This window comes from Puntigrus tetrazona, chromosome 17 (assembly GCF_018831695.1).
Source record: "Puntigrus tetrazona isolate hp1 chromosome 17, ASM1883169v1, whole genome shotgun sequence".
Classification (NCBI taxonomy): Eukaryota; Metazoa; Chordata; class Actinopteri; order Cypriniformes; family Cyprinidae; genus Puntigrus; species Puntigrus tetrazona.
The window spans coordinates 4412439-4439932 of record NC_056715.1 but is presented as its reverse complement, the minus strand read 5'-3'; the positions used below and the strand labels follow the sequence as shown (position 1 = coordinate 4439932).

General features: G+C 36.5%; 2 protein-coding genes across 4 annotated transcripts; both read left to right on the top strand.

Annotated features, from left to right (window-relative positions):
- The first annotated feature begins 389 nt into the window (after positions 1-389).
- wdhd1 (WD repeat and HMG-box DNA binding protein 1) lies at positions 390-13260 on the top strand. 3 transcript variants are annotated; one of them, XM_043262160.1, is made up of 26 exons: positions 390-493; positions 1541-1657; positions 1777-1888; positions 2009-2160; positions 3186-3297; positions 3562-3612; positions 3859-3954; positions 4150-4242; positions 4444-4550; positions 4760-4913; positions 5771-5978; positions 6093-6265; positions 6360-6544; positions 7092-7333; positions 7556-7693; positions 8252-8408; positions 8527-8641; positions 8907-9038; positions 9286-9482; positions 9820-9956; positions 10199-10255; positions 10506-10537; positions 10637-10804; positions 11104-11243; positions 11819-11954; positions 12723-13260. In XM_043262160.1, exons 2-26 carry the CDS (start codon positions 1581-1583, stop codon positions 12888-12890), a joined length of 3339 nt encoding a protein of 1112 aa, XP_043118095.1. In that variant the 5' UTR covers positions 390-493; positions 1541-1580; the 3' UTR covers positions 12891-13260. The 3 variants fall into 3 exon arrangements, with proteins under 3 accessions (XP_043118095.1, XP_043118097.1, XP_043118094.1); XM_043262162.1 differs by having other exon boundaries at positions 411-493; positions 1544-1657; positions 9823-9956; XM_043262159.1 differs by having other exon boundaries at positions 411-493; positions 1544-1657.
- A 523-nt stretch (positions 13261-13783) lies between these two features.
- gch1 (GTP cyclohydrolase 1) lies at positions 13784-24279 on the top strand. Its single transcript, XM_043262149.1, has 6 exons — positions 13784-14270; positions 18943-19052; positions 22157-22212; positions 23225-23256; positions 23370-23454; positions 24107-24279. The coding sequence occupies exons 1-6, from the start codon at positions 13925-13927 to the stop codon at positions 24231-24233; spliced, it is 756 nt and encodes a 251-aa protein (XP_043118084.1). The 5' UTR covers positions 13784-13924; the 3' UTR covers positions 24234-24279.
- The last annotated feature ends 3215 nt before the right edge of the window (positions 24280-27494 follow it).

Genomic DNA, 27494 nt, shown 5'->3' with positions numbered 1-27494 from the left:
TACAAGCAGATGCAAGAGCTGCATCCTGGATTACATATCAGATTGTTCAGCAAACAGACAATGAGGATAATTTGTCTATTCTCTTGCAGAGGACTAAACGCACAACCCCAGGCTGTATCACATTATTGATGCTCATGTCTCCTATCAAACTGTTTTGCTGCAGGCAGCCCCTTTTGTTTGTTGTTCGTTAAGAACGACAACATTATTTTTTACACGCACCTCGGACATTTTAAAATAATAGTAACTAAAAACCACTATGCCCAATTCGTTTATAACAATAAATAATTATTTTTTTAGTTTTTTTTTTTAATGTAGAACGTTTGTCTCTGTAACGTCAAGATACGTAAGACGTAGGGTGGGGCTAATGCTTGACTCAGCCAATGGCGTTTGAGAAAAGTTATACAGTCCGTCCCACTTTTAACGTCACTGTCGTCAGCGCGGGAGATGCGAGCGTGTGGCGCTGAATATTGAGAATTACCGCCAAACTAAAGCTGTAAGTACTGCTAGATAAATACGTATATGCAGCATATATTGGTGCGTTGTTACTCGATTATATTTGATTAATGTCACACATGTAGTCTTTTGAAGTCTTGTGTTTTTAATCCGCGGTTGTTGATGATTTTGCTGAAGTTAGCTGACGTAGCGGACTTTGTGTTTAAAAGATCAACGTTATTTGTCTGAACTTGGGATAGAACGAGCTTACTTTTAGTTTTTGCATCGCTAACCAGTTACACAAAGTCAGACATAATTAAATTTGTTAAGAACATTGTCGTTTGTTTATCATTTCCTTTAGACATAATTTTGAGAAGGTAACTGTGTGTGTGTATGTGTTATATAACCTACATATGTAACATTAAACAAATAAATTGAGGTTCTGTACTTTTACATATTGTATATTACTACAGTTTATTGTATAACTGGTCATTTTAACTGCAGTCAAACCAAAATGTATCCAGGAACGTTTCTCACATTATCACGGTGCATTCGCCAGAGAAGCTTTATACAGTATTAATAAAATATGGCAAGAAATCAGAGTTAAACTGTGTCAGAACAAATTCATCTTGATAGATTTGATAGAAAGGTATCTAATGTGATTACAACCGAAAATTAAGTGCACAATTAGATAATACCAATTTAGGTCAACCAGTTACCAAGCAATGCTTGATTTTGTTCAGTCTGTGGTGTAAAAAGTGTGTGTGTGTGAATTTTTTTTATTTTTTTTTTTGTCCCAAATCTGTTAAACGTTTAATGGCAGTGAAGACTTTTTAGGTATAACATATATTACAAATTACTTTATTTTATATTTAGTTTTATGTGTAGTGTGAATATTTTGACTATATATCATATGTAACAAATTATTTGAAATAATGAAACCATTAATTTAACTTGACACAAGTTAAAATAAGTATAAATTGAGTATAGCAGGATAAATAAATTTTAATGCAATCAAATTGGAAGGTGCAATATTTAATTCCAAATATAAAATGTAATTTATGTAACATGTTTACATTTATAATTCCATAAATATTTATTTTACCAGCAGACTCCTGTCCTGTTTTGATTGTCCTCCTGAGAGCATCATGCCTTGTGAGAGAAAGCCCATGCGTTACGGTCACTCAGAAGGCCACACTGATGTCTGCTTTGATGATGAGGGAAAGTAAGTAACATCTTCTGAGATCACTTTGATTTCACACTTAACAACTGTGAAATAATAAGGTGCATGTAGTTGATGCTCACCATACTATTTATTGTTTTAAACACCTTGATGTGTTCTAGGAGTATTGTGACCTGTGGAAGTGACGGTGACGTCCGCATATGGGAAAGTCTAGATGACGACGATCCAAAGTCCATAAATGTCGGGGAGAAGGTCTATTCTGTGGCATTGAAGGTCAGTTAGCATTTGCTTTTGATTAATGCAACAGTTTTTCCCGTTAAACATCTGAAAATGGTCAATTAAATCAGAATCCTGTTAACTTTACTATTATATAAATGCCATTTTTCCCTACAGAATGGAAAGTTAGTTACAGCAGTTTCCAACAACACGGTTCAAATTCACACTTTCCCAGAGGGAGATCCAGATGGCATTCTCACTCGATTCACAACCAACGCAAACCACGTCACCTTCAACGGCAGCGGGTCAAGAGTTGCTGCAGGCTCAAGGTACGGCTAGCTTTCTGCCCTTATCCTTCAGCATTTGTGTTGTGAAGCATGTTTATGTTTCAGGGTGACCGTATATCATCTACGTCTGACGTATCCTGGCCAGAATTAGCCTAAAATGTCCAGGCTTTGATATTGTTTTCCTATTGTATTTGTGTTTGGTAGTAATGACTTAAAACGTCACAATTAAACATGCATGGTTTATTAGTTTATTAGTTACAATAACTGTCGTAAAAATGTTAAGGATCATTTAATGCAGTGGTTCCCAACCTTTTCTTGTTTGAGGCACCCTTGGAAAGCCTTTCAAAAGTTCCCGGCACCCTTATAAGGAAATAGATATTTAAAATCTCCGTAGCTTTTTTATTATTATTTATTTATTTGTTTCATTTCGAGAGTTTGCATGCAACAACACCTTATACCTAGTCCTAGATGATATGAGAATACTGTTTACACCAGTGGTTCCCAACCTTTTCTTGTTTGAGGCACCCTTGGAATTTTTTCCCCGAAATTTTGGCGGCACCCTCAAAAGATCTCACGGCACCCCTTAGTGCCGCGGCACACTGGTTGGGAACCACTGATTTAATGTGTGCTAAATATTATTTAATATATAAAATTTAAAAGTATTGTTTAATACTCCAATCTCTGTGCTTTTCGACCGACGTCAATGCGAAGACGAAGCCAGTTCGATTGTTGTATGATTAGCTGTATTTGGCTAAATGGACGTTTTCTGGATATATGGATCGTTTTAAGCGGGTGCATCATGGATGGATGCAGCGAGCATGTCACGGCATTGATTGAGCAGTTTTATCCTGCTGCCGATGCTTGAATATTGATGCAGGCTGCACTGGCAGCTGAGCTCCAAACAGGTTATTTGATTTTTTTTTTTTTTCCTTCCTGTAGAGGTCGGAAATGAGTTTTCATTTATTTCCCCACTTCAGATCAGAAAGATCTGCTGCGCCAATATGAGTCTCTGCTGGGCTGAAAATGGTGGAGAATGAAGGTGCTAATTTTGCCATTCTGTTTTCCAGTGACTTTGTTGTGAAGATAGTGGAGGTGGTGGACAGCAGTCAGCAGAAGACCCTACGTGGCCATGACGCTCCCGTCCTCAGTGTGGCTCTTGACCCTTCTGACGAGTTCCTTGTGAGTGTCATGCTTGCTTTAAATGGCTGGCTGGTTTTTCCAAATGTGGCCGAATAAAGAAATGTTAATAAATTAGTTCAGTTTCTTATTCATTGCACACTTTACCTTTACCATTACCACTACCATTACTCTCTGAACCGCGTACACTACCGTTTGAGGTCATTCAAATATTTTCTTCTTTTGATCGACTGATGAGTATTTATCTGTTAATAATGGTGTTGTCATAATTGGTCATTTTATTGCGCTGATGTCACTTCCCGACAGGCTTCCTCCAGCTGTGATGGATCAGTTACTGTGTGGTCTATTGAGTCACAGGTATGAAGCCTTAGCAGCTACAGTGGGGTACAAAAGTAGTGAAACACTTTTTATTACAAGTTGTACTTTCAACATAATTACATATTTACATTAATTTCAAGAAAGAATAAAAACTATAGCACAATTTTTTTGTTTTTATACTTAATTGACTCTTTATAGTTAAACTCAGTGTGTTGTCAGACTTCATTAACCTCTTTGTATTTTAGATTAGATGTAAAGCTCATGAACCCTGTTGTGTTTTTTTAGACTCAAGTAGCTCAATGGAAAATTCTCCAGAAGTCGAGTGACGTGAGCAACGCCAAGTCTCTCTGTAGGCTTGCATGGCAGCCTCGTTCCGGAAAGGTATCGACAATTTCACCTTGTATAAAGCTTCAAAATCCAATTTACATTTTAAGGATTCTCTTTGGTTGCTTCCTATATAACACTTTTATGAGCACATCAGTCATTCTCTGTCATCTATATAACTCGGTTTACCAGTTTCTTACAGCGGTCATGGCATTTAAGATTAAAATTTTCATTGGATGTGTGTGCTTGTAGCTGCTTGCCGTACCCGTGGACTTGACCGTTCAACTGTACGACAGAAACACATGGACACATGTCAGCACGCTCTCTGATGACCTCATCACACAGGTCGGTAAAAGTCAATAATGCAACAGTTAAAAGAAATATAATTAGAAAAAGGTCAATTTAAAGACTGTGTAAACTTTTATTAGCATTACAACTGATTATTAACCTTTCGCTTACTGTATCAGGTGAGATAATGTGCTAAGTGTTATTATATTGCAGTGCATAATGTTCTGAGCAATTCTTTCCGATTCTTTTTCTTCCCAGGCTGTTAATGTAGTGGTCTGGTCACCGTGTGGGAAGTTTCTGGCTGCAGGAACAGTTGGAGGAAATCTGTTGATTTGGGATGTAGTGGCCAAACTGTGCATCGAGAGGTTATAGTCACATTTATCTTCATTTTCTTTTTGGTGTTGATATTTAATGATGCAAATATTGTATTGTCCTTGTTACCCCATATCTAATATAACTGTACACAAAATTGTGTGTATTTAAGATTTCATGGTACTAGGAGGTCATGCTACTAGTCATTTCAGTCTATACAGCATGTGCAGTGATAATGTTGTTGGTCTTGTACTTTGTACAGACAGAAACACGAGAAAGGGTTCACTGTGTGTGGGATGGCTTGGCATCCCTCTGGGGACAGGATCGCTTACACCGACACCGAGGGCTGCCTCGGGCTCCTGGAAGGCGTGTCGTCCTCGTCGCCATCCTCTTCCTCTACTGTCCCAAGCGCCAAGGTCAGTCGTCGCTTCATGACAGAAATAGCATCACCAATGTAAAGCCATGATGGATGTATATGTATCTTTAGGTAACCTTCATGTGCCTGTATCTGCTGCTTGATTATTTGTTAAAATAATACCATTCTGTCTTTTAAGATTAAATACTAGGGCTGGGAGATGGGCTGAAGTCTCAGCTTCAAATTTTGTAAGGTTTAATATGAATTTCAATCGGTAAAATACATTTTCACTAGCTTTCTTGTGGTTGCAAGATGTGAAGAGCTTTAGTCCCCAAATAAGCCTTTCTCCTTTAAGGAAACGCTTTCTGCCCTGTGTTTTACCTAATCTGTGCAATCTGTCAGCCCTGTGTGCATGCATACTGACTAATGAGGGAACAAGTGCTAATGATATGAAAACATACATGTGCCGTTTTTGCACAATCTGAGTGGATTTGTCTCATTGGCTAACAAATTGTCACTTTTTGAAAATCTAATGTGAGGATTACAAAAACACTAACCAAAACCATGAGTTCACACTGGCAATACATTTGACTGTTTTTCAGTTAGATAAATTTCATATTTTATATCCCACTATATTGCATATGCATGTTGTTGTTATTATTATTATTATTATTATTAATTATTATTAACAATAGTGATACTGTATAATAATATTCAATTATTACATTAGTTTATGTTCATTCAAATGGTTAAAAGTATTATAATGTCAAATTCAAGTATTCATACTAAAACATACAGGAGGTGTTATATAATGTCTGTTCATAGCAGATATTATTTGCAAATATTATATGTCATTGGGCTGTACGAGTGGGGGAAAACTTTTTAATTTCTTTATTTTTGTCTGTCTCTGATGTTTAGGCCACTGCAGCTAAAGAAAAGAGTGACTATGATGACTTGTTTGATGAGGATGATGACCGGATGTTAGATGAGGGCATGAGTGACTCGCGGTCTCCGGTAAAGAAACCCGTCATGGAGGATGATGACGACGACGACGATGACCTCATGCCTGCCACGGGCAGACCACGGAACAGGGGGTCCTTCCTGGATGACGATGACAATTCTCAAGGTGTGAGCGTCTCCATAAAGGAAGCAGTGCAGGCAGTTACTATAAGTGGAGGATATTATTAGTAGTGTGATTTAAAGCACTTTAATTAATGGTCAGATGTTTGCGTCTCTCAAGATCCAGGCTCTGTAAAACTGGATGGAGTCCCGGAGGAGGATGGCAGCAGTGCTATTCTTCCTGCTGTGGGTCCTGCAGTGTCCCGTCCCGTGTATGATGGTCCCATGCCCACTCAACCCCAAAGGGCTTTCCAGTCGGGATCCACCCCAGTGCACCTTATGCATCGCTTTATGGTGAGGAAAAAAAACATTTCTGTTGTTGATTCAGTAAAAATTTGGAAATCTAGTTGTGAGAAGGCGTTGTAAAGTTCCTTATGTTCGTTGACAGATGTGGAACTCCGTGGGTATCGTCCGTGGCTATAACGATGATCAGGACAATGCCATTGATGTGGAGTTTCACGATACTGCCGTCCATCATGCCATGCACCTCACAAACACCCTGGGCCACACCATGGCTGATGTATCCCAGGAGGCCGTGCTGCTGGCCTGTGAGGGAACCGATGAGCTTGCCAGGTACAAGAACTAAGTTTTAATAATTTACCAATTTCTTTAGTGCTTTCATAGTAATCAGATCACCGCCAGCAGCAGCTGATGTGAACCTTGCTCTGTAGTTTCCCCTTTGTCCTCAAGCGCTTGCTCTTGTTTACGAAGCAAATTTGCACTTGGCCTCCCATTTTTATTTGTAGAACTGCTAATCGAGTAGAAATTCAGTATTACATTATCTGCCTGTAATTAAATGAATAAATTACATTAGGTGTCATAGAAATTAGGATTTCTGGACACTCGGGTATTAAGTATAGTTAGTATTTTTCAATGGCAATAGTGTTACATAGTCATTTGTTTTCATGTAATTTTCCAGTGAGCCAATTCCTTGAACATAATCACAAAGATATTTACATGTAGAAAGAATAAGAAAACTGGCATATCAGAGATAAAAATGAGAGAGCTCTTTAATGGACAGTCAGAGCTGAATACGAAAATGTTCATTTATCTACATCTTTAGTTTCCCTTTGCAAATGTCTCTGTTTCACTATTTCTCTTTCTCTCTCTCTCTGAACAGTAAGGTCCAGTGTTTGCATTTCTCATGCTGGGACACTCATAAGGACTGGATAGTGGATCTACCTAAAGGAGAGGATGTCCGTGCGTTGTGTTTGGGTCAGAGCTGGGCAGCAGTGGCCACCAGTGCTCTGATGGTCAGGCTGTTCTCTATTGGTGGAGTGCAGAGGGAGATCTTCAGTCTGCCTGGAGCTGTTGTCTGCATGGCAGGACATGGAGAGCAGCTCCTCATCGTGTATCACAGAGGTACTGATGCGTGAACCTATACTTACAGCACGAGCACTGGTTTCAATGCAGTGTGCTCTTCTGAACAACCAGAAGCCTTAGATACATATGTTTTGATTAATGACTCCCGGAATTAATATTTTTTGCCAGTAAAAAGAGCTAACAAAATCAAAACCTTCTTCCCAGTGCTTGCGCATTTGTGTTTACACATTGGTTGAGCTTGTTTGCTATGTGTGTATTCAGGTACTGGGTTTGATGGAAATCAGGCCCTTGGCATACAGCTGCTTCAACTCGGGAGCAAGAAAAGACAGCTCATACACGGAGAACCATTGCCACTCTCACGGAAGTCCTATCTGGCATGGATGGGCTTCACTGCAGAGGGTGAGTCGCAGTGTTCTCTTCCTGTTGTTTGATAGTTAAGGAAATGGAAAACGAACAAAATAGCCCTTTGTAATATTAACTTTAATTTCCTGACGATAAATATATCACGCTTTGTATACCGCTGTTAAAAAGTTTAGGGTCAGATTTTTATTTCAAATGAAAGCCATTCTTTTCAGAGAATCTTAACAATATATTACAATTTCTGAAAAACTGTTAAGCAGCACAAGTGTTTTCAGCAGTGATGATAATAATGTGAAATGTTTCTTGAGCATCAAATAAGCATAAGAATAATTTAAAAATCATGTGAAGACTGATTCCTGCGATGGCAAAGCTACATTTTTACTTCAGTTACATTGATAATATAAATAATAAATGTAGTAATATTTTACAATAAGTTTTTTTTTCTTTTCATTGAATAAATCTTACCCTACATTATGAGATGTTGTTTATGCATACATATGGTTTAAAAGCATATAGACATGAACTAAAAGGCACTTTTTTTTCTAGTTTATAAGTAAATAACAGTTGAAGGCTTATTATAATTTTATTGTTTTTCAGGAACCCCGTGCTGTATTGATTCGGAGGGTGTTGTGCGTATGCTGAATCGGACCCTGGGGAACACATGGACTCCTGTCTGTAACACCAGAGACAGCTGCAAAAGCAAATCAGACCATTACTGGGTTGTTGGGGTTCATGAGAATCCACAGCAGCTTAGGTGCGTCTTTCTCCTTTTCTCATTTTCTTTGATTCACAAATGTCAAATCAATCCAAATCGAAATTTCCAAGCAGCCAATGAAACAGGGGATCCTCCTCCTCCTCCTCCTCTCTCTCAGGTGTATCCCATGTAAAGGCTCACGTTTCCCACCTACTCTACCTCGCCCTGCTGTAGCCGTCCTGCCCTTTAACCTGCCTTACTGCCAGACCACAACAGAGAAAGGCCAAATGGAGGTATAAGAGAGAATTCTGCACTCTTATGAAGTAATATGTACCTATTTTGACTACTTCATCAAACCTTTTATTTACTTAATATTATTATTAATTACAATTATTATTATTTATTTTCTTGGTTTGTCATTACATAGACACGATCCTATTCACTTGTGTTTTTTTTTTTATATTCTATTCTGTTGCAGACCTACACAGTCAGTTGTGTCTCTCCCTATTTTGGGAATAACACATTAAAGCTGTGTTTGTTTTTTTTTGTTTTTTTTAGGAGCAGTACTGGCGGTCCATGCTCTTTCATAACCACTATGGCTTTCTGTCATCCAGTGGTTATGAATTTGACAGCGAGGGTCAGTCTCAGGCTGAGAAAGAGCAGCAGGAACTGCTAATGAAGATGTTCGCTGTAAGTCATTCATGTGGCCAGAACAGGAAGTAAAAGCCCGGTTAAATTCAATTGCATAAGCCTGGATTGAATTTCACTGTCTGATTTCTGTAAAACAATTCTGGAATGTCATAAATCAAAATTGTTGCATGTGCGTCATTTTCTGGCATAGCTGGCACATTTGATCTGATTATTTTGTTATTTGAACTGTTCTTTTAGTCATCTCATAATTTTCGATGCTGTTTGTTTTTTGTTTGTGTTACGGCAGCTGTCGTGTAAACTGGAGCGAGAGTTTCGGTGCATGGAGCTGGCTGAGATGATGACTCACAGCGTTGTGACGCTCGCCATCCGTTACGCGTCTCGTTCCAGACGCATGGCACTGGCACAGAAACTCAGTGAACTTGCCCTGGAAAAGGCCAATCAGTTTCAAGAGGAGGATCAGGAAGAAGAGCCAGCCTATCAGAGGTTAGCCTGGAATTCTGTGTAGTATTAGTATGTATTATTTTGATCAAAGTTCTTTCAGTGCCACTGGAGCTTCTTAAAAGCAATTTCTTTCTACTAGCTTCAGGGCTAGAAAAATCATAGCTTTTGAAGTTGTTCTAAATGTTATACATTAAAATTCTTTTGATGCGGGTATCTTTGACCCTTGTGCATTGTGAGTGAAATGTCTTTTGAAATGATTTTAAAAGCTCTTTTCAGTAATCGTAATGACAATTGATTCTGAATCAAATAAACATTAATCGAAAATGGTGATGCAGATGTAACGTATCATGTTTTGTTTTTGCATGATTAATTACACCAGCAGAGAATATAGAGGATCCCGTCAGATGAGCAGCAGACACGCACAAGTAGAGAATGGCTGTGAGGAAGAGGAGGAGGAAGATTATCCACAAGAGGAGCAAATGGATGCAGAAGAATCAACTGAGTACAGGAAGCCAAGTAATTTTAAGTTTTTCTCTATAACTGTATCTGAAAAGTACAATATGTTAAAGTACATAAAAAAATGCTCTTTGCACATTGGTTCTATATAGTTTATTTATTTTTTTTTTTTTTTGACACTCCCAATTGTGGACGTTTTCAGAACACAGAGTCTCAATTTCTGCAGTAGACACAGTTCTAAAATTGAATTTGATTTACATTTTTGATGTGGTTATTGACATCGACATGTTTTGACTATCCAGGTTTGAATCCGTTCAAAAAAGGAGGAAAGTCACCTGAAAGGCCTTCTCCTAAACCAAGTGAGTAGAATAGAAAAAAATAAGAAATATATACAGAAATTTCAATAATTTAAGAAATTGAATATAAAACATTCAAAAGTAAAGAGTTTGGCTGTTTAGTTCATTTTAATGATCAAATTTCAGCTTTGTTTTTCCAATATTACTCATTCAAATTGATTTCATTTTTCAAATAACTTTTTGAGTGGCACAAATGGGCCTCCATTATGTATGATTGTCTACTGATAATTAAAATTGTGCTTTTGTATCACAGTGAGCAGAGAAGGACGTGTGAACCCTTTTAAGGTTAGAATTTTGAATTGCATTAAAGTTTTGATTTTCACAAATATTGCTAAACATTTTTACATTAACAGTGCTTAAAATACATATATATTTCATGTGCAGGTGTCCGGTGCAGGAAAGTCATCAAGTTCATCAGCTGGTCAGCCCAGAACAACTAATGTTTTGGACAGCATGACAATGTCCAGCAGAAAACCCACACCTCTCGGCGGTACATCAAAACAGAGCAAAGCCCCAGTCCTGAAGCCCCTGGCACCCAAACCAAAGTCCAAGGTACAGTGTGTTGCTCAAATACAAATGTTCTTCAGCCTTGCAGGGTCACACACCCTGTCTGACCCCATAAAACTCACTCTCAGCTCTGTCTCCCAGGCATGACCTGGTTATAGGATCCTTTCCTCAAGAATGTTTAGTTCTGATGTTAAAGCGCTTGTTCAAGTGAAATGTCAGAGGTGTTTGTATGGGAATGTAAGCAACATTATGTTCTTTAACCAGTTTGCTAGTTACAAAAATTGTACATAACAGCTCTTCAGATGTTTTGAGTTGGTGATAATTTGCTAGGCGCTGTTTTTCAGACCCAGGCCACTCTCCTGCAAATGAGTGCCTCTAAAGGAAGCATGAAGAAACTAGAGGACAGTCAAACGGAAGTTGAGAAAGTAAAACCGCCCCCTGCAGCTACACCTCCAGCATCAGTGGAGAATATTGAAAACAGAAAGTAAGAGAACATTAAAATCTTCTGTTGTGATCATGGACAACTGAAGATAGTTTAACTTTCAAAATGAAAGTGTTTCTTGTTATAATTAGCCGTCATGCTAATTATAACAAGTTCGGTATTTTTATTAGTCACCTTTGTATATTAATATGAGAGCAATACTGGGAAATTGTTTATTTTTCAAAGACTATGAGTTAAGCTCTAGTTTGTGCCAGTCAAGCACTTCACTTTAAGTGAAATACAGGCATGCTATAAAATATAGGAACATTTACAGCCAGGCATAGTCGAGTGTTATTTCAATAAAAGAAAGTAGCTATTTTTTCAATATTAGTCAGTAACATTGATGCTGATAGTTTTGTAATTGATCAGTGGTTAATTTTCTGTAGTTGCCTATATTTTATTTGTTTTTAATTACATGGTGTAAATATTTATTTTACTGTGTGAACAAAGCATTTTAATTGCTAACTTTTTAGAAAGTTGAATTATAGTCAGTCACTGCTAGCACATGATTGAGGAAATGTCATTCCTTTTTATTGTTTTGTTTCTAATTGTCTGTAAATACAATTTACTTCCTTTAGGCCAAAAACTGGCTTTCAGCTATGGCTTGAGGAGAACAGGAAGAGTATTCTCACTGACAATCCTGACTTTGAGGAAATGGATGTTATCAAGGAAGGCATGGGGCGTTTCCGTTCTCTTTCAGCCGAGGAAAGACTGGTAAGTCATCTCATTCTTATTGGAGCATGTGACACCCTTGTTTACTAATTGCTCAAGCGAAGTCTTCGGACTGTTACTAAATCCAGGAAGGTTACCTAGGAATTTCCAGGTTTCTGTTTTCTTGCACGTGTATTGGTCATGTAAAGGTTTCATTCATGCACTTGGTTTTCTTTTCCCCTCACTTCAGTTTCCTCTATTTTGTAATATGCTTCTAAAGCTCTAAGCCAATTTATCCATGACAACACCGCTCATTAGCCAAGTATCCTCCTGTTTTCTGATCTCCACTTACCTGCGTTTGTGTGTGGGCTCTCCAAACACTCATGCCCTCCTGTATGAACAGTCTGTTCGTGACCCCGCACCCACAGTGCCACTTAGTGCAGGGCAGAATGACTCTTCACACACTCCAGGCCGGAGGGGGAATGGTTAGGACGCCTGTTGCTCTGGAAACCCGGGCTGGGGGTGTGTGCCACACTCATTGATGTTATGTTAATGACATGGGGGTGGCATCAGACGCTGAAAGAGTGCGTTACAATGATGAATGGTGTGCAGTGTGAGGGGGGGGACGTGCAGAAAGGGCCCCGGTGCTCATATGTGAAATGGGTCCGATGACTCATCATGGTCGTCTGTAAATGTTCGCTGCTTTTGTTTACTTGAACCGTGAACAAATGCAGCAATTTTAATTACAATAACAGGCTGATTTGAATGATACCTTTTATTGCTCGTGTAATTTTGCATAATGCACATAAACCCATCTTACCTTTCATTCAGAACTGGACGGAGAGGGCAAAGGGTGAGTCTGACCCCAAGAAACGAAAGCGCGAAGATGAAGAAGGACAAGTAAATGAACAAATGGAGTCGGATGAGGGCAGCGCCAAAAAGAAAAAGCCACTGGATACTTCGGCTAAACTCTCTGCGTTTGCATTTAACAAAGAATAGCACTTGGTGTGAATTGGTTGTTTAATGCTTTTGCGGTTTTTACATTTTATTTTAACATTGATTGGGGGGAAACATTTTAACATTTTTCTTTCTTTTCTGCTGTTGGAATTCAATCATTGTGTCAAATGGACCGGCTGCTCATTTGTGATCCACTCCATTTTCCATTACATTCTCAAGGTTTGAGGGTTTTTTTTTTTTTTGAATGCACGGCATCTCTTCATTAGCATTTGAAATGAAGCAAAGTCTCTTTGTTAAGCGTTTGCGATTATGGCAGGATGTGGCCATCGTTCAAATGTAGTAATATTCTGAATGCTTTGTACATATTTTTTTGTGAAGTTCTGTACTGTATGTAAAACAAATAATCATAATAAAAGATGAAATATCGAAATTTGAGTCTCGAGTGCTATTTATTTTAAAGGGTTTTGGTTCAGTGGCAAGCTGAAATTACACGATGTCGCTTGCACACAAGTGATGTAATGGGCGGCCTTCAAACGTGAAGTGAATGGTTTTCTGATGTTCATTTGAGGTCACTGAACTTTGATTTTGCAACCACACACACATGAAATGAAACTAATCTGAGCTGACAAGTTAACAGCTGTACAACCTCTTGCTTGCATGGTGCATTTCACTTCAAAAAATACTGCTTTTATTTTTAATCATAAGAACATCATTACCTAAAGGTCTAGTCAATCCCCTTAGGTGGTTTGATCTGCCCCAAGACATCACTTTAATGTGAATAAGAGATCTCATCCTCTTACTAGATACAGGTGGCCTGACGCAAGCACGTTTCTCGACCAATAGCAAGCTGGCTCCGTGACGCGGATGCGCCCGGCGACCAATAGAGATGCGCGCAGATTAGCCAATGTTTATAAAACCCCCAGCTGTCCCCGCGAGAGCGCTGAGTTTGACAAGAGTATAATAACCGTTGAACTTCACTCAAGTTTGTCCGCTACACCTTAAACAGTGTTAAAAGAAAACACACGTTAGCACTTAAACCGACTTTGAGGAACCCGCGCTGTCACTTTAAGGCAACCATGGAGCGCTCCAAACAGAAACAAGTGAATCAAAATGAAAACGAAGCAGACTCCGCGATCAATGGACACTTTGACGGACGGGTGAAGATGCCCGGATGGAGCGCCGGCGGTGCCGCCGGGACCCCGGGCGCCGTGCCGTCCTCCAGCGTGATGGAGAGCTGGCGGGAAGAACGCACTCGCAGTCTGGAAGACAATGAGATGAGCCTGCCGAGCATCGCCGCGGCTTACACCACTATTCTCAGGGGGCTCGGCGAAGATCCTCAGCGGCAGGGGCTCCTGAAAACTCCGTGGAGAGCCGCCACCGCCATGCAGTTCTTCACCAAAGGTTATCAGGAGAAAATTATCGGTGAGTTCGTAAAAAAAAAATGCATGACAGCTGCTTATTTATGCGTCGTGTGTGCATTAAATAGGTTTTAAAATAATTTTAACGCCATTGCTTCATCACTCCCCCTCAAGTTTAGATATTCTGAAAAGTCATACAATGTCTCTGTAAACTTTCGAAGTAAGCATGCTTTAAATAAAGAACTTTTTTTTGTCTTCAAGATCATTTTATGGCCTTTTACAGTTTTATGACACTAAGGGGCCGTTCAACGTGTTTTTGGGTTCAAAAAATGGGACCTTGTAGAATTTAGGGTTGTAAAAGTTATAATAATAATAGTAAAAGTAATAATGTCTTTGTCTTAAAATGAAAATGAATGGTCACTGATGAGGTCAAGCATCTAAAAGGATGTGAAATCACCTTAAAATGGTACAAAGGACTTTAGGAATCGGTATTACAAAGTCCTAAAACTATCCCAGCTTCCAAGGCTGATCCACTGTATGAGAAATTTGTTGTTTCAGATTAATTTTGTTAAATTTAGCTCACTGAATCGCTGGTCTGGATTGGTCATCGTTAACATGATCATAGAACAACTTAAATGCAACTAGAAGTGAAACTTTAGGTCTGTAAAGACAAAGATAGGAACAATGCAAGTTGTGTGGAACACTTTATAGTGAGATTAGGCATTTTTTAAGATATTATTATTATTATTATTATATTATTATTATTATTATACATTACATTGAAAGACTGACCAGGACATTCTTTTTATTTCTTATTTTATTTTCAGCACACTCCCTTGACACTTTATAATCTTTTAGATTTTGGCAAATTTGTGGCATATTTTTATGAATTAATATGATCGAATTCATATATTTTCGGGCGTTCCCTGATGGCTCTCCATCAATCTTCTTATTTTTTTTTTTTTTTGTTTTATATTTTTTTTAATTCAACTTAAGTCACATATTAGTTTATCCAAAATCGACCTCCTAAAAAGTTTTCTCGTGAGATCTGTTTTTTGGAGGTTTGATCTAATATAGGGAATTGGTTCGGCTCACAGATTGTTTATCTTTTAGATAATGCATTGTCAAGCATTTCAGGTTAAAAGTATTTCCTCATGCGCTTCCATGTGTCATCAATTCGATTTACTGGCTCAACAGGTACTCTGCCTCAAAGCCAAGGTTTATCTTGCATAATTGTTCTCTGGTCACTCTCAGACTGTTGTATAAGTGGTCGAGCCAGGGTGCTGCCCACCATCATATTACCAACAACATCCCCTCATAGAAAACAGCACATCTGGACTTGGTTTGTGTAGCATTTTTAGTGCCCACGCATACGGAATGTATTAATGTGACTTTTCTGCACCAAAAAAAGTCCTTGTAAAAAGCAGACTGCCCGCACTGACCTCACAGCACTCGCATATGCGTCTCTTGAATATGGTCCATGGTTCGCAGATGGTATAACATGCAGTGTCACGGTGAAGCGTGCATTTGATAAGAACTTTCTAGAGGAAGGTCTTTGTCTTTCTTCATAGGGATTGGCTGAAGTTTGCACCACCCCTGCAGTTTCTTAAATTGCGTCTCCCACTGAAAGACATTGGAAGTGTTGGAGGCAGAAAACGGTTTGGGGGAGTTCAATGGGTTTGTGTGAGGCTACATTTTTATGGGTGGTGGTTGACTCATTGGTAAATGCCCCAAGAAAAGGAAGCTGCTGGTATACACTAAGTGCTTGAATGATGAAGGCCTTCCTCCATCTCACTTGATGTCAAAGTGTATTCACCTCTGGGCTATAACTGTTTTTCAGATAGGGCTGAAATCTAGGTTTAGATATTTTAGCCCTTTTGGCATGAAGTATTCAGTAATTTTAACCAAACAGCAATTATAGACAAATAGATGCAAAATGTTTACATTAATCAGTAAAATACAACAGGACTTTAGTTTAATATAGTTATGATTTTTTTAAATATAGATATACTAACTGAACACAGGGAAACACAACAACAGCAGTTACTTCAGTGCTTGCTTGCATGTTTTTACTAAAACATTTTAATATGTAAAATTGTTAACATCACACTGAATATCAGTGAATAGCCCAAATAAATCCACAAGACAATGAAAACTTTTAATTTTGGTCTGTAACTGAACACAAGACTATGATATTAATAATATTAAGAAGACTTAATATTAATTCACAAATCATGTGGACCACTTTTATGAAGCTCGTTTCAAATATTCTGGTTTGGTTTTTACACAGCTAAAAATAAGTCCTGTCAAATGAGTAATCATGAACGATTGAATACAAAATTCAAATTTTTGTGTTTATTAATAAATACATTTATATTTTTATAAATAGATTTTAGATTCATATAATTTCATATGAATCTAAATACATATATACATATATGTATGTATGTATGTATGTATGTGTGTATATATATATATATGTATATATATGTATGTGTATTATATATATGTATATGTATGTATGTATGTATATATATATATATATATATATATATATATATATATATATATATATATATATATATATATATATATTCTAATGTGTATACACACACACACCTGTAAATATTTAATGTGTGATTATGCAAATAAATTTTTTTTGCTACCATTTTATGCACCATTTTACCATTTTGAGTTTTAAAAAGGATGCCTAAAAATGTTCTATTAGCCTAATGATTAGTTACCCATAAGTCACAGACACTGGTAAAAGAAGGAAGGATTGTGAAATGAGAGAATTATTAAGGTATTATTACAATGAATTATATCATTATGTTCCTTATAGTTTATGGTTTTGTTTTGGCCTCATGTCACATAAAACCATTTAAGTGGAGTGATATTGCTCGATTTACTGCGTTTGAGCAGCTCCGTCTGATCTCTTTTCTATATTACCCATCATTACACTGTCGTGCCCTGCCCCCACCGGCTGGATGGATGCCTGTCTCTTATTTAAGCGATGGAGAACAAGGCAAACCCTCAGCAGCAGTAACATTACCCTTAACCAGAGCTCTGCTGGTTGACATCTTCACAATTTCAGTGGGTTTCTATGGTTACTTATTGTATTCCAAGTGTTTATTTGCTTAGTGTGTAAGCAAGTTTGTGTTTAATTGAGTGTGTGCGTGACGGTGGCAGAAAATGAGACAAGGCTGAAAGATGACTTGGGGGAGATGCTGATTTGATTTCCTGTTCTTTTCCGTCTGTGCCACCGTCATACGTGAGACCTTTCCGTGTGTTGTTCCTGTCCGTTTTAAAAAGTGTCTGTTTGTTTAGGACAAGCCTGATGACAGTTCTCTCGTAACAGCTGCTGCCCTCAGGTTAGATTCAACATAGACGCTCAGATCAGCTGCAGCATTTGCACAACGCTGCGTGCATTTATAGTCTGCTCAGTTTCTGAAAAGCATGCTGGTTAGTCACCAAACTGAACAGTGAAATGACCGGAATCTGTTTAAATATTAACAAAAGTCCTTTCCTAGTTCTAGGAACCATGAGACGACATCGGAAAAGCTTTTTAAATCACTTTTATAAGGGATACTATCAGTTTGTCGGGGCTGTTTGCATATCTAGTACTATTGCTCATAATCAATTTTTTAACAAACACTTAACCTTTAGTCAGACTTCACAAATGAACGCAGATTTCTAAGTGATCTGATAACTGTATGATAGTTTTTGATCACTTTTTTCCATCCAAAGTAGGACGACATAAGGAAAAACAGAAGTGTTTTAAGTCATAATGTGGCAGGGAGTAAATAATTAAACAAAAGAAATGTTGTAAAGGCCATAAAGATATGAATTGGATGATTTATTATATTATATTTAGTGCTGTCAAATGAATAATTGCGATTAATTGCATCCAAAATAAAAGGTATTGTTTACATAACATATATGAGTGCACTGTTTATATTTATTATGTATATAGCAATACACACTCATGCATATATTTCATTAAAACGTGTTATGTTTATATATGAAATATATTTACATATAATAAATTAAATTAATATAAATATATACATGGAAATATTTTCTAAATATATATTGCATGTGTGTTTATATATGCATAATAAATAAATATGCATATGCACGTACATACACATATTATGTAAAAAAAAACTTTTATTTTAGGCTAGTGACATCAGCAAAACAGAAGTAAATCTTTTTTTTTCAATTATTTCTAGTACAGTTTTGGGACCTACAACACCTCAGCAACACCCTGCCATCATGATGAGAAGTTTTGCATGGACAGACACTGCTCAGGTTTTTAGAAATAGTGAAAAAAAAAAAAAAAAAAAAAAAGTTTTGTGATACCTGTTGGATGCACCTGTTGCCGAAGTGATAATAGACATAAAACAGCCTGAAAATGGATTGCTTTCTGCTACACAAAACAACAACGCATATGAGAGTCACATCTCAACAAGCCCCTGAAGCCCCGCTATCAGTTTGCCATGTTTCCACGGAAACCTTCCCCCGAGATAGGCGGCCAGGAAATTAAAAAGCCCCACAAGAAAAGACAGTACATTTCCACAAGATAAAACAGGATATGTTTGAACGTTGATATGAGCTAAGAGAAATGACACAGGGTCGCAACAGGAAGAGCATAAGGGGTGAAATATAATGATTTCATGATGTCATATCTCTCAGCTGACCAGCCTGATCGTCTTGATTCGTTGTTGTACCTGCAGATGTCCTGAATGACGCAATCTTCGATGAAGACCATGATGAGATGGTGATCGTGAAGGATATTGACATGTTTTCCATGTGTGAACACCATTTAGTTCCCATTTTTGGGCGGGTAAGAAAAATCGTCTTACACTCATGCACATCACCTTTGCAGTACAGTTTTTATGACCATATTTGTGAGACAAAACGTCTATGGCGTTAATGTAGTTTTAAAAAGTAGTTGCACCACTACCTTGTTGTATAATGGGTTAGTCTTTAATTTTTTCTTGAAGTTTAATACATTTTGTTCAGGTTTAAAAATGAATTGTATTATAAAAATATTAAAATATTACAGTTGTATTTTGTAAAGGCATTTTATAAATTGTAATTGTTTTATGTCTTAAAGGCATTTATTTATTTATTTTTATTTTATTATTTTTTATATTTTTTCATTTATATATATTATTTTCATTGAATTATTATCATCCCCCCCAAAGGCAAAATTTTATATATATTATCTAGATAGATAGATAGATAGATAGATAGATAGATAGATAGATTACAAAATTATTAAAATGACTATTATTAAGATGAAAGTAAGCTTATATTTGGGACTATACATTATTCCCATTGTTACATAATTTTTATGAAATGCAATGCAAAACTTTTTTAAAGTATCGCCGTAGTGTTTTAATTCAATGTATGCTTACTTTAATCAGGATGGTTTTAATTGGCTATTTAAAATAATTTCAATGCGTGGAAAGTGCTTAAAATGAAAATAAGACTTTCTTTCTTTTGTTTTTCTTAAGTACATACGTCTTGTAAATTGTGGTGTGAAATATTCCATTTCTTTTTGAGATTCACTCACGTAATGGCAGCTTATTTTTTTCCTGATGCTCCTGGAAGAAAAAAAAACAAGAAAATTGCTATGCAATCTGTCAATAACCAAGTTAATTAGCTATAATTAAATCTAGAAGGTAACAAGGACAAGTTGGGATATCGGGTCTGAGATCCACTCCAAAAACAATGGCCACTCTTAATCCTGCAGGTTTGACATTTAGTACCTCCCTCCAGCTCATAGCACTGCAGGTGTCTGCCATTTAAGACAAAAGAGACACCGTCGATCCTGTCACGCCACAAATGGCTGCTGATGATAGACTGAGCCATTGATCAAGCGCGCTGAATGTTTTTTTTCTGCCACTTGCAATTTTGTTTGTCAGATGTTGTTGGAGGGCCATCGTTTCCGCTGCGTCCCCCGCTGATAGCTCCCTGTCGTCATCGGCGCGGCCCCTTATCCCTTCTCATCTATTTACCTCACCACTCGCCGCATCTGCAACAAGATAATGACTCACCCATTTCTTTCAGAGAGGCGTGCGGCCGTTCTCTTTCATTTTTGGCCCTCTTGCTTGCGCTTCAGCGTCTGTGATTGTCCACACGACGCTCTTAGTGTCCATCACGAACACCGAGACGAACAGGTGCGCTTTCTTTTACACTTGAAACGTATCGTCCGTATGGCCACCGCGTGTCTTACCTGTTGGATTGAGTTGCAAAAAGGGCTCTGCTCATTTCCCAGGTGCTCTTTAAGTTGTCGATAAAGCTCCGTCGACGCTTTTGAAGGATGTCAGGGGGAGTTTGGCGACCGTGGAAGAAGAGGGTTCAGCAAAGTGGAGGATTATCGCATTAGAACAGGGGGGGCAGAAAAGGAAAAAAAAAAAAAAACCCTCGCATGTCTGTTGACGCTGCCCTTTCTCTGGGCTGTTTCATCAAATTGTTGCTGACATTTGAGTTGGACGGCAGAGAAGAGGTTAGGTTGGGGGGGGGGATGTGCAGTCACTTCCGAGCTTACGCACGGCTCTCTGCGTCTTTAACTTCTCATGTAGTGCTTTGATTATTTCAAAAATCATAATTACTGGGGAGAAGTAAGCCTATGGATGAGGCTTCCGGTTTATTAGACGCTATAGGGAAATAACAAGGACAATGACAACATGCATTAAATTGGAAAAAGTGTTGCACTACAAACCAGTGTGTTTATAATTAATATAATGCACTAAAATAAACTAGACCCATAGAATTTACAAATGGCTGCTCCCATTTTCTCGTCAAGACAAAGGTGCATAGTAATTATGGTCATTTGCTGTAAATGTTTAGGCAAGAGTTACTTAACAGTAGTGATGTTTATTGTATTTTGTCTATTTAATAGTATACTACTCTGCTAACAGCCACTTTAGAAGTAGCAAAATAACAAAGTACTTCGATTCTTTTTTAAGCTACTATCCGACTTATTTCTGTGAATGTGTGAGACACACTGTTCAATACAACACTGCAGGGAAATAACTAGGAATGACAAAGTGCAGTAAAATGGGAAAACGGTTTGCAATACAAACCAGTATGTTCGTATGATAAAACATTTAAAATAATACGGTAAGACAAACCAGTTTGCAATATCAAGCAGCAAGTAAGCTGATTTGTACAGCTAAAAATAGTTGACTGATACTGAAAAGTGTATAAATGGCCTCGCCTTCTCTTAGAGGCAAATAAGATGGATAGGTATTCAAACATATCCTGTTTATTACCAGCAGGTTTATTAGGCTGCTGTCACTTTATGACCTAATGCTTATATATTAGTGATGGGAAGTTTGAATCATTTTACTGACTCAGACCATTAAGTCTCTTTCAGCAAAATGAAAGAATTTCATTCATTTTAGCAAAACATAATTAAAATGTTATGTGTCAACATATCTTCTACTTGTGCAAACAATGATCACATAACAAACGAGACAAAACTATAATGCTGTGAGAAACCGAAAAGATTCATTCATTAGACTATGATTAGCTCACATCAACAAGTTTTCGGGTCAGAGTCATGAGCTTTTAGAAATGCAGCATGATCCGGAAAGAGAATTGATTAGTTCATATCACGATTCTTTCCAACTACTTCCAGTACAGAACCTGTGGGATATTGTGCATACACAAATGAAGAAATCACTCCCCGAGACGACCTGTTCTTTTTGAGTCGCATTAAAGATTTGTTCAAAACTAACAAATTGTTCAAGAAAGACCCATTACTATTATATCTACATGGTTATTTATCCCTAATGCTTATATTTAAAGCTCACTACAAGCAACGGAATGCAGCTCAGTAACCATTTTATTTCAATGATCATATTTTTGTAAATTGATCATATGTTTTGTTGTCCCGTCTATCTGTTGTCTGTTAATGTGTTGTGTTTTTCACAGGTGCATATAGGTTACCTTCCAAACAAGAGGGTGCTTGGACTGAGTAAATTAGCAAGGTAGGCAAAATACACCTAGGTTTCACAGGAAAGTACAAACTATTTCCAAAATATTTTTTTCCACAAATAGTGGCTCACAATATGCATCTGGATACTACCGTGTCATTGTGTTAAATAACAAAATATAGTCATAAAATCGTTTTTGCCTTTTATTTTTTTAATTGGTACAGTTTTAAATCATTTTTTTTTAAAAATCAGTATAAAGACGGGGTCAGTGTTCTTTTTTTTTTTTTTTTTTTTAAGGAAGAAATTAATACAAATTACAAATAATACAAAGCAGTTTCTAATTAATTCTAACAGTATTTGACAATAGGCTTGCTGTGATAGACGTGTTGGCGGTGTTATGGCAAGTTATTTTATTTTATATTAGATAAAGGCTATAGCTCAAACGACAAACGTTTTACTGTATTTTTGATCATATAAATGCATTTTTTCTTTTATATATCCTTAAAAATACATGTTAGGCTATGTAATGAATCTGAATCACTTAATAGTAAATGTATGTTTTTATGATGCAGTATTGAATCTTAATGGATTCTTTCATGAGGATTCATTCCTTCATTCAGCAGCATTTGATCGAGTAAAGGGGATTAATGTCTCTCTTCTCGTCAGGGGTGTTGTTTGTCTGTGAAATCAAGATGCACATGCCTGTGTGTGTGTGTGTGTTTGAAGCAGTGAGAATGTAAGTGTCTGTAAGAAGATTAGACGGTGTGTGAGTGACAAAGAGAAGCTTGATCCAATCTGACCCCAATACCTGTGGCTTAGCCATTTCACTATGTACCAACCATAACACTGCACTTCACTAATGAAGACACGGCAAGAACAGCTTCTTGTCAGTTTACATTTTAGTGTTTTTGAATAAAGAAATTAGCTAAATATACTCCTGACCCAGGTTTTATATCATTACCACCAACGATTAAAATCCCAGAGTAATAAATTCTTATCAAACCACCATTACATATCATGAAGTGTGTATGAGTGTAATTATTAAAGTTTTTTTATTTTGCACCAGGATCGTTGAGATATACAGCAGGAGATTGCAAGGTAATGGTCCCCTCAAACAAACGGTAGCATGTAATAATATTTATATTCCTTCCTTATTGATAACTTCACATTGAAGTGTTCTGAGTATTTCTGGTCTACTTGTTTTATTTTAGTTCAAGAGCGTCTAACCAAACAGATTGCTGTCGCCATCACTGAAGCTCTACAGCCTGCTGGTGTTGGGGTGGTCGTTGAAGCAACGTACGGATTCAAGTTCAAGTTCATTCAAGTTCAAACTTTTTGTTGACAATATAATGACAAGAATGACCAAAACTGATTACAGGTGGAATTTTATATTTATTTTATTTAACACTGTAATTCTAAAGACCAAATATCAAGACTTATTTCTTTTCCTTACTGTGTTCCAGTCACTAGTGAAATTTTATTTCACTACAGTATAATGCTAAGAAAGAGCAAATATTGAGATTTATTTTTCTTTAATGAAAAAAGTCACATATTACACTGTAAAATAAAATTAAAAATAAGTATGAATAATCCTATACAATGTAATAAGCGAGCAGTCCTTAAGTTCTTTTATATTTTGTGTTTTTATTTTATTTTTATATCATTTTATTACAATTTTTATTTTTTTATTTACATTGTAATAAGCACGAGCAATCCTCAATATAGTATTTATTTTTATTTTCTAATGTAATAATTATAAAAATCCTCAAGATTTGATTTAATTTTATATAAAACTTCATGCAAAGTGACTATTTTCCTGTCACAAGTAAAATTAAAATAAATGAAATGTAATTTTATTATACAGTAAGTATAAACAATGCATTCCTTTGTTTTTTCTATGCAATGAGAATGTCCAGTGCATTAATTTCTCCTCTTTGTCGTTTTCCAGTCACATGTGCATGGTTATGCGAGGCGTCCAGAAGATGAACAGCAAGACTGTGACCAGCACCATGCTGGGTGTGTTCCGCGAGGACCCCAAGACACGAGACGAGTTCCTGACCCTGATCCGGAGCTGAGAGGGTCCGTCCACTCTCCACTGCCAAAACACTCTGACCAGCCCTCTTCTCAAACGCCTCCCTGGATCGAAGACGAGGACGAGGCACTGCTGCTGTGTAACATACTGTCCCACCTGCATCTCTAGGATGGTCACATCGGTAACACCATCTCTTCTGTATCACGTGTGTGTGTGTGTGTGTGTGTGTATGTGTGTTTTGTGCACGTTTAGTCAGTAGAGCTGTGGGAGCCTCTATTGACGGGACTGTGGCTATTACTGTTACATGGAAGCATTGTGTTTTGAAGGATGTCCTAGATTAGCACAATTTAACCTCACTAAACTGACAAGCACCAAACCCACCGAAATGTGTTTACATCTCTTTCCGGATGGGTCAGCATCCTTCTCCATTCCTCCTAGTTTAATCCCCTTCGGGGGGCAATCGACACGAGTCCTGTGCTTGAGATCTGGACGCGGTAGCAAGCTGACAGTTGTACGCTTACTTTTTTCACGCTTCTGAGCACTCGGGAGGTAGCGTTGTATTTTCACGCTTCTGAGCAGGGAATCATTCAATTTTACTGTTTTAACTACATAAAAGTACTAAAGAGGTACTAAATATAACCACTAAATGATTTCCAATATTCGTACACCTTCATATTTACAAAGTACTTCAAAGATGATCGTGGTATTATTATGGTAAAAGAAGAAACGTTGTATTACAAAGCACCACATTTTTATAAGTGGATAAATCCAGACCAGTTTTACTGTTGTTTTACTATGTGCTTAAAATGTATTATGGCTGTGCTGTCTTAAAATGTAATATTTAATATGTGTCCTGTGCATCAGTCAGTAATTGTGCCCTGATCCAAAATATCATCTGCTCAAAAGGATAGTTCGCCCAAAAATGAAACATGGCCATATTTATCCACCCTACAAACTGCCTTAACCCTGACTCCAGAAACATCTATATTAGCTTAGATTTAAACAAAAATGTTTGCATATATATATATATATATATATATATATATATATATATATATATATATATATATATATACATATATATATATATATATATATATATATATATATATATATATATATATACATACATACATATACATATATACATGTGTGTATACATATATACATATATATACATGTGTGTGTGTGTGTATATATATATATATATATATATATATATACATACATATACATATATACATGTGTGTGTATATATATATACATATATATATGTGTGTGTGTGTATATATATATATACATATATATATATATATATATATATATATATATGTATATATGTATATATGTATATGTGTATATATATATATATATATATATATATATATATATATATATATATATATATATATATATATATATATATATATATATATATATATGTGTATATATATGTATGTATATGTACAAAAAGATGATGATTCCTCAAAATCCTTATAGATCATAAATAATCCTTTTAGGTTAAAAAAAGGGATAAAGTAAACCTGTTGGTTTAGTCCATTGTATCTTGAAATATTACAACACAAAATGTAATGTTACATTTACTGTATATACTATATATATATATATATATATATATATATATATATATATATATATATATATATATATATATATATATATATATATATAAGCAATGTAGGTTTAAAACAACATTATGGTGAGTAAATAATGACTAAAGTTGCATTTTGGGTGAACTGTGCCTTTTTAAGTGTTAATTTGAACTCACTTTTGACTGTATTTACATGTTTTGTGCAACACTATTATTTTGTGTTTAAAATCAGCTGTTGAGTCTGATGTGTTGGATGTTCTGTGATGAAGTGATGAACCAGCTCCAGCCTTCTGAATGTCCTGTCCGTACGGCCATAGATGTTGTTTACACTCTCTTTTATTTGTCAAAAGAAGACCAAAGGTGAAAGGTGCAGTCGAGGTCAACTTAGTATCTGATTTTGCACATTGTTGGGGAGTCACTTACAGTATGAAGAATACAGAACATAGCTGTACCGATAAATGTGATCTTTGTAATTAAAATAGGATGGAAACCAACTAAAAGATATTTTGAGATTCTACACTTGTAGATCATGTTTTGTACATTTCCTCTGACGCATGTTTACCTGTGCTTGGGTATGTGCTTTTGGGTTACCATTTAAACTATATACATATGTATTATTGTAGAAAAATATATTAACCTCACAAACGACAGATACTGTGGATTTACTGACACTGTTGTATTGCCTGTGTAGTGACTTTTTTTTTTTTTTTAGCTTTTATGAAACATTGTTTTAGCGATCTTCTACATTCATGAGAACTCTGAGCCAGAGTCACAATCATGTCATATCAGTGGGATTCATTAAGAAAACGAGCACTTGATATCGAGAGCTGAGTGTTATTCATGTGGCCTTCTTTTAACGAAAGGCTCAGAGAGCCTTTCGAATACTTTACTATTGATGTTCATCATCATTTTCAGCTTAAAATAATAATAAAAAAAATTGTGTAAAATATATAGAATGTTCTTGTTATTCATTGTAGTTTTTGTTGATGCATTAAAAGATGGAGCACACAAATTTTACCCCAAATTCAAATTGTTTAAAAAAATTTTTTTAGTAGTGTAACTTTTTATGTTTTGCATATTGGGGAAAAAAGTTTATATATAAAATTATATATATAATTTTTTAGGTTTTCTTCATGCACCAAATTTAGTCAGACAGCAGATTCCCAATTAGTACATGGTTAAATTCCTACTTTTTAATGATCTTTATTTCACTTCCGCAAAAAAAAAAAAAAAAAAAACCCTACTTCCTACTACTTTTCCATGAACAACGCTGCCCATCTATGTGACACTTTCATTGGCTTACCATAAATGAGTTCACAATGACTTGTGAGTTGTGAGTGACTCAGCATTTTTCAATCTTTTTTTTTTTTTTTTTTTTTCCTTCAGAGAAAGCCCTGCTTCTTGGCAATAAAAATCTATCCCGAGCTCTCCGATTGGTTAAAACCGAGAGGAGGCAGTAAATTCCTCCCAGACTCGTGCGGCTGGTTACTCTGAATATATGAGGGGGAAACTCATCCTTTTCAAAAGTTACTCTTTAATACTTTTCGTCTGTGGTTATTACAAAGATGTCAAGCATTTAACACAGACCCGATGAAACGGAAAAAAAACACATTCAGTTTGCGAACAAGAACATCACAGACGAGCATTAACAAACAGTATAATCTCCCATTAACGCACACACACACACATACA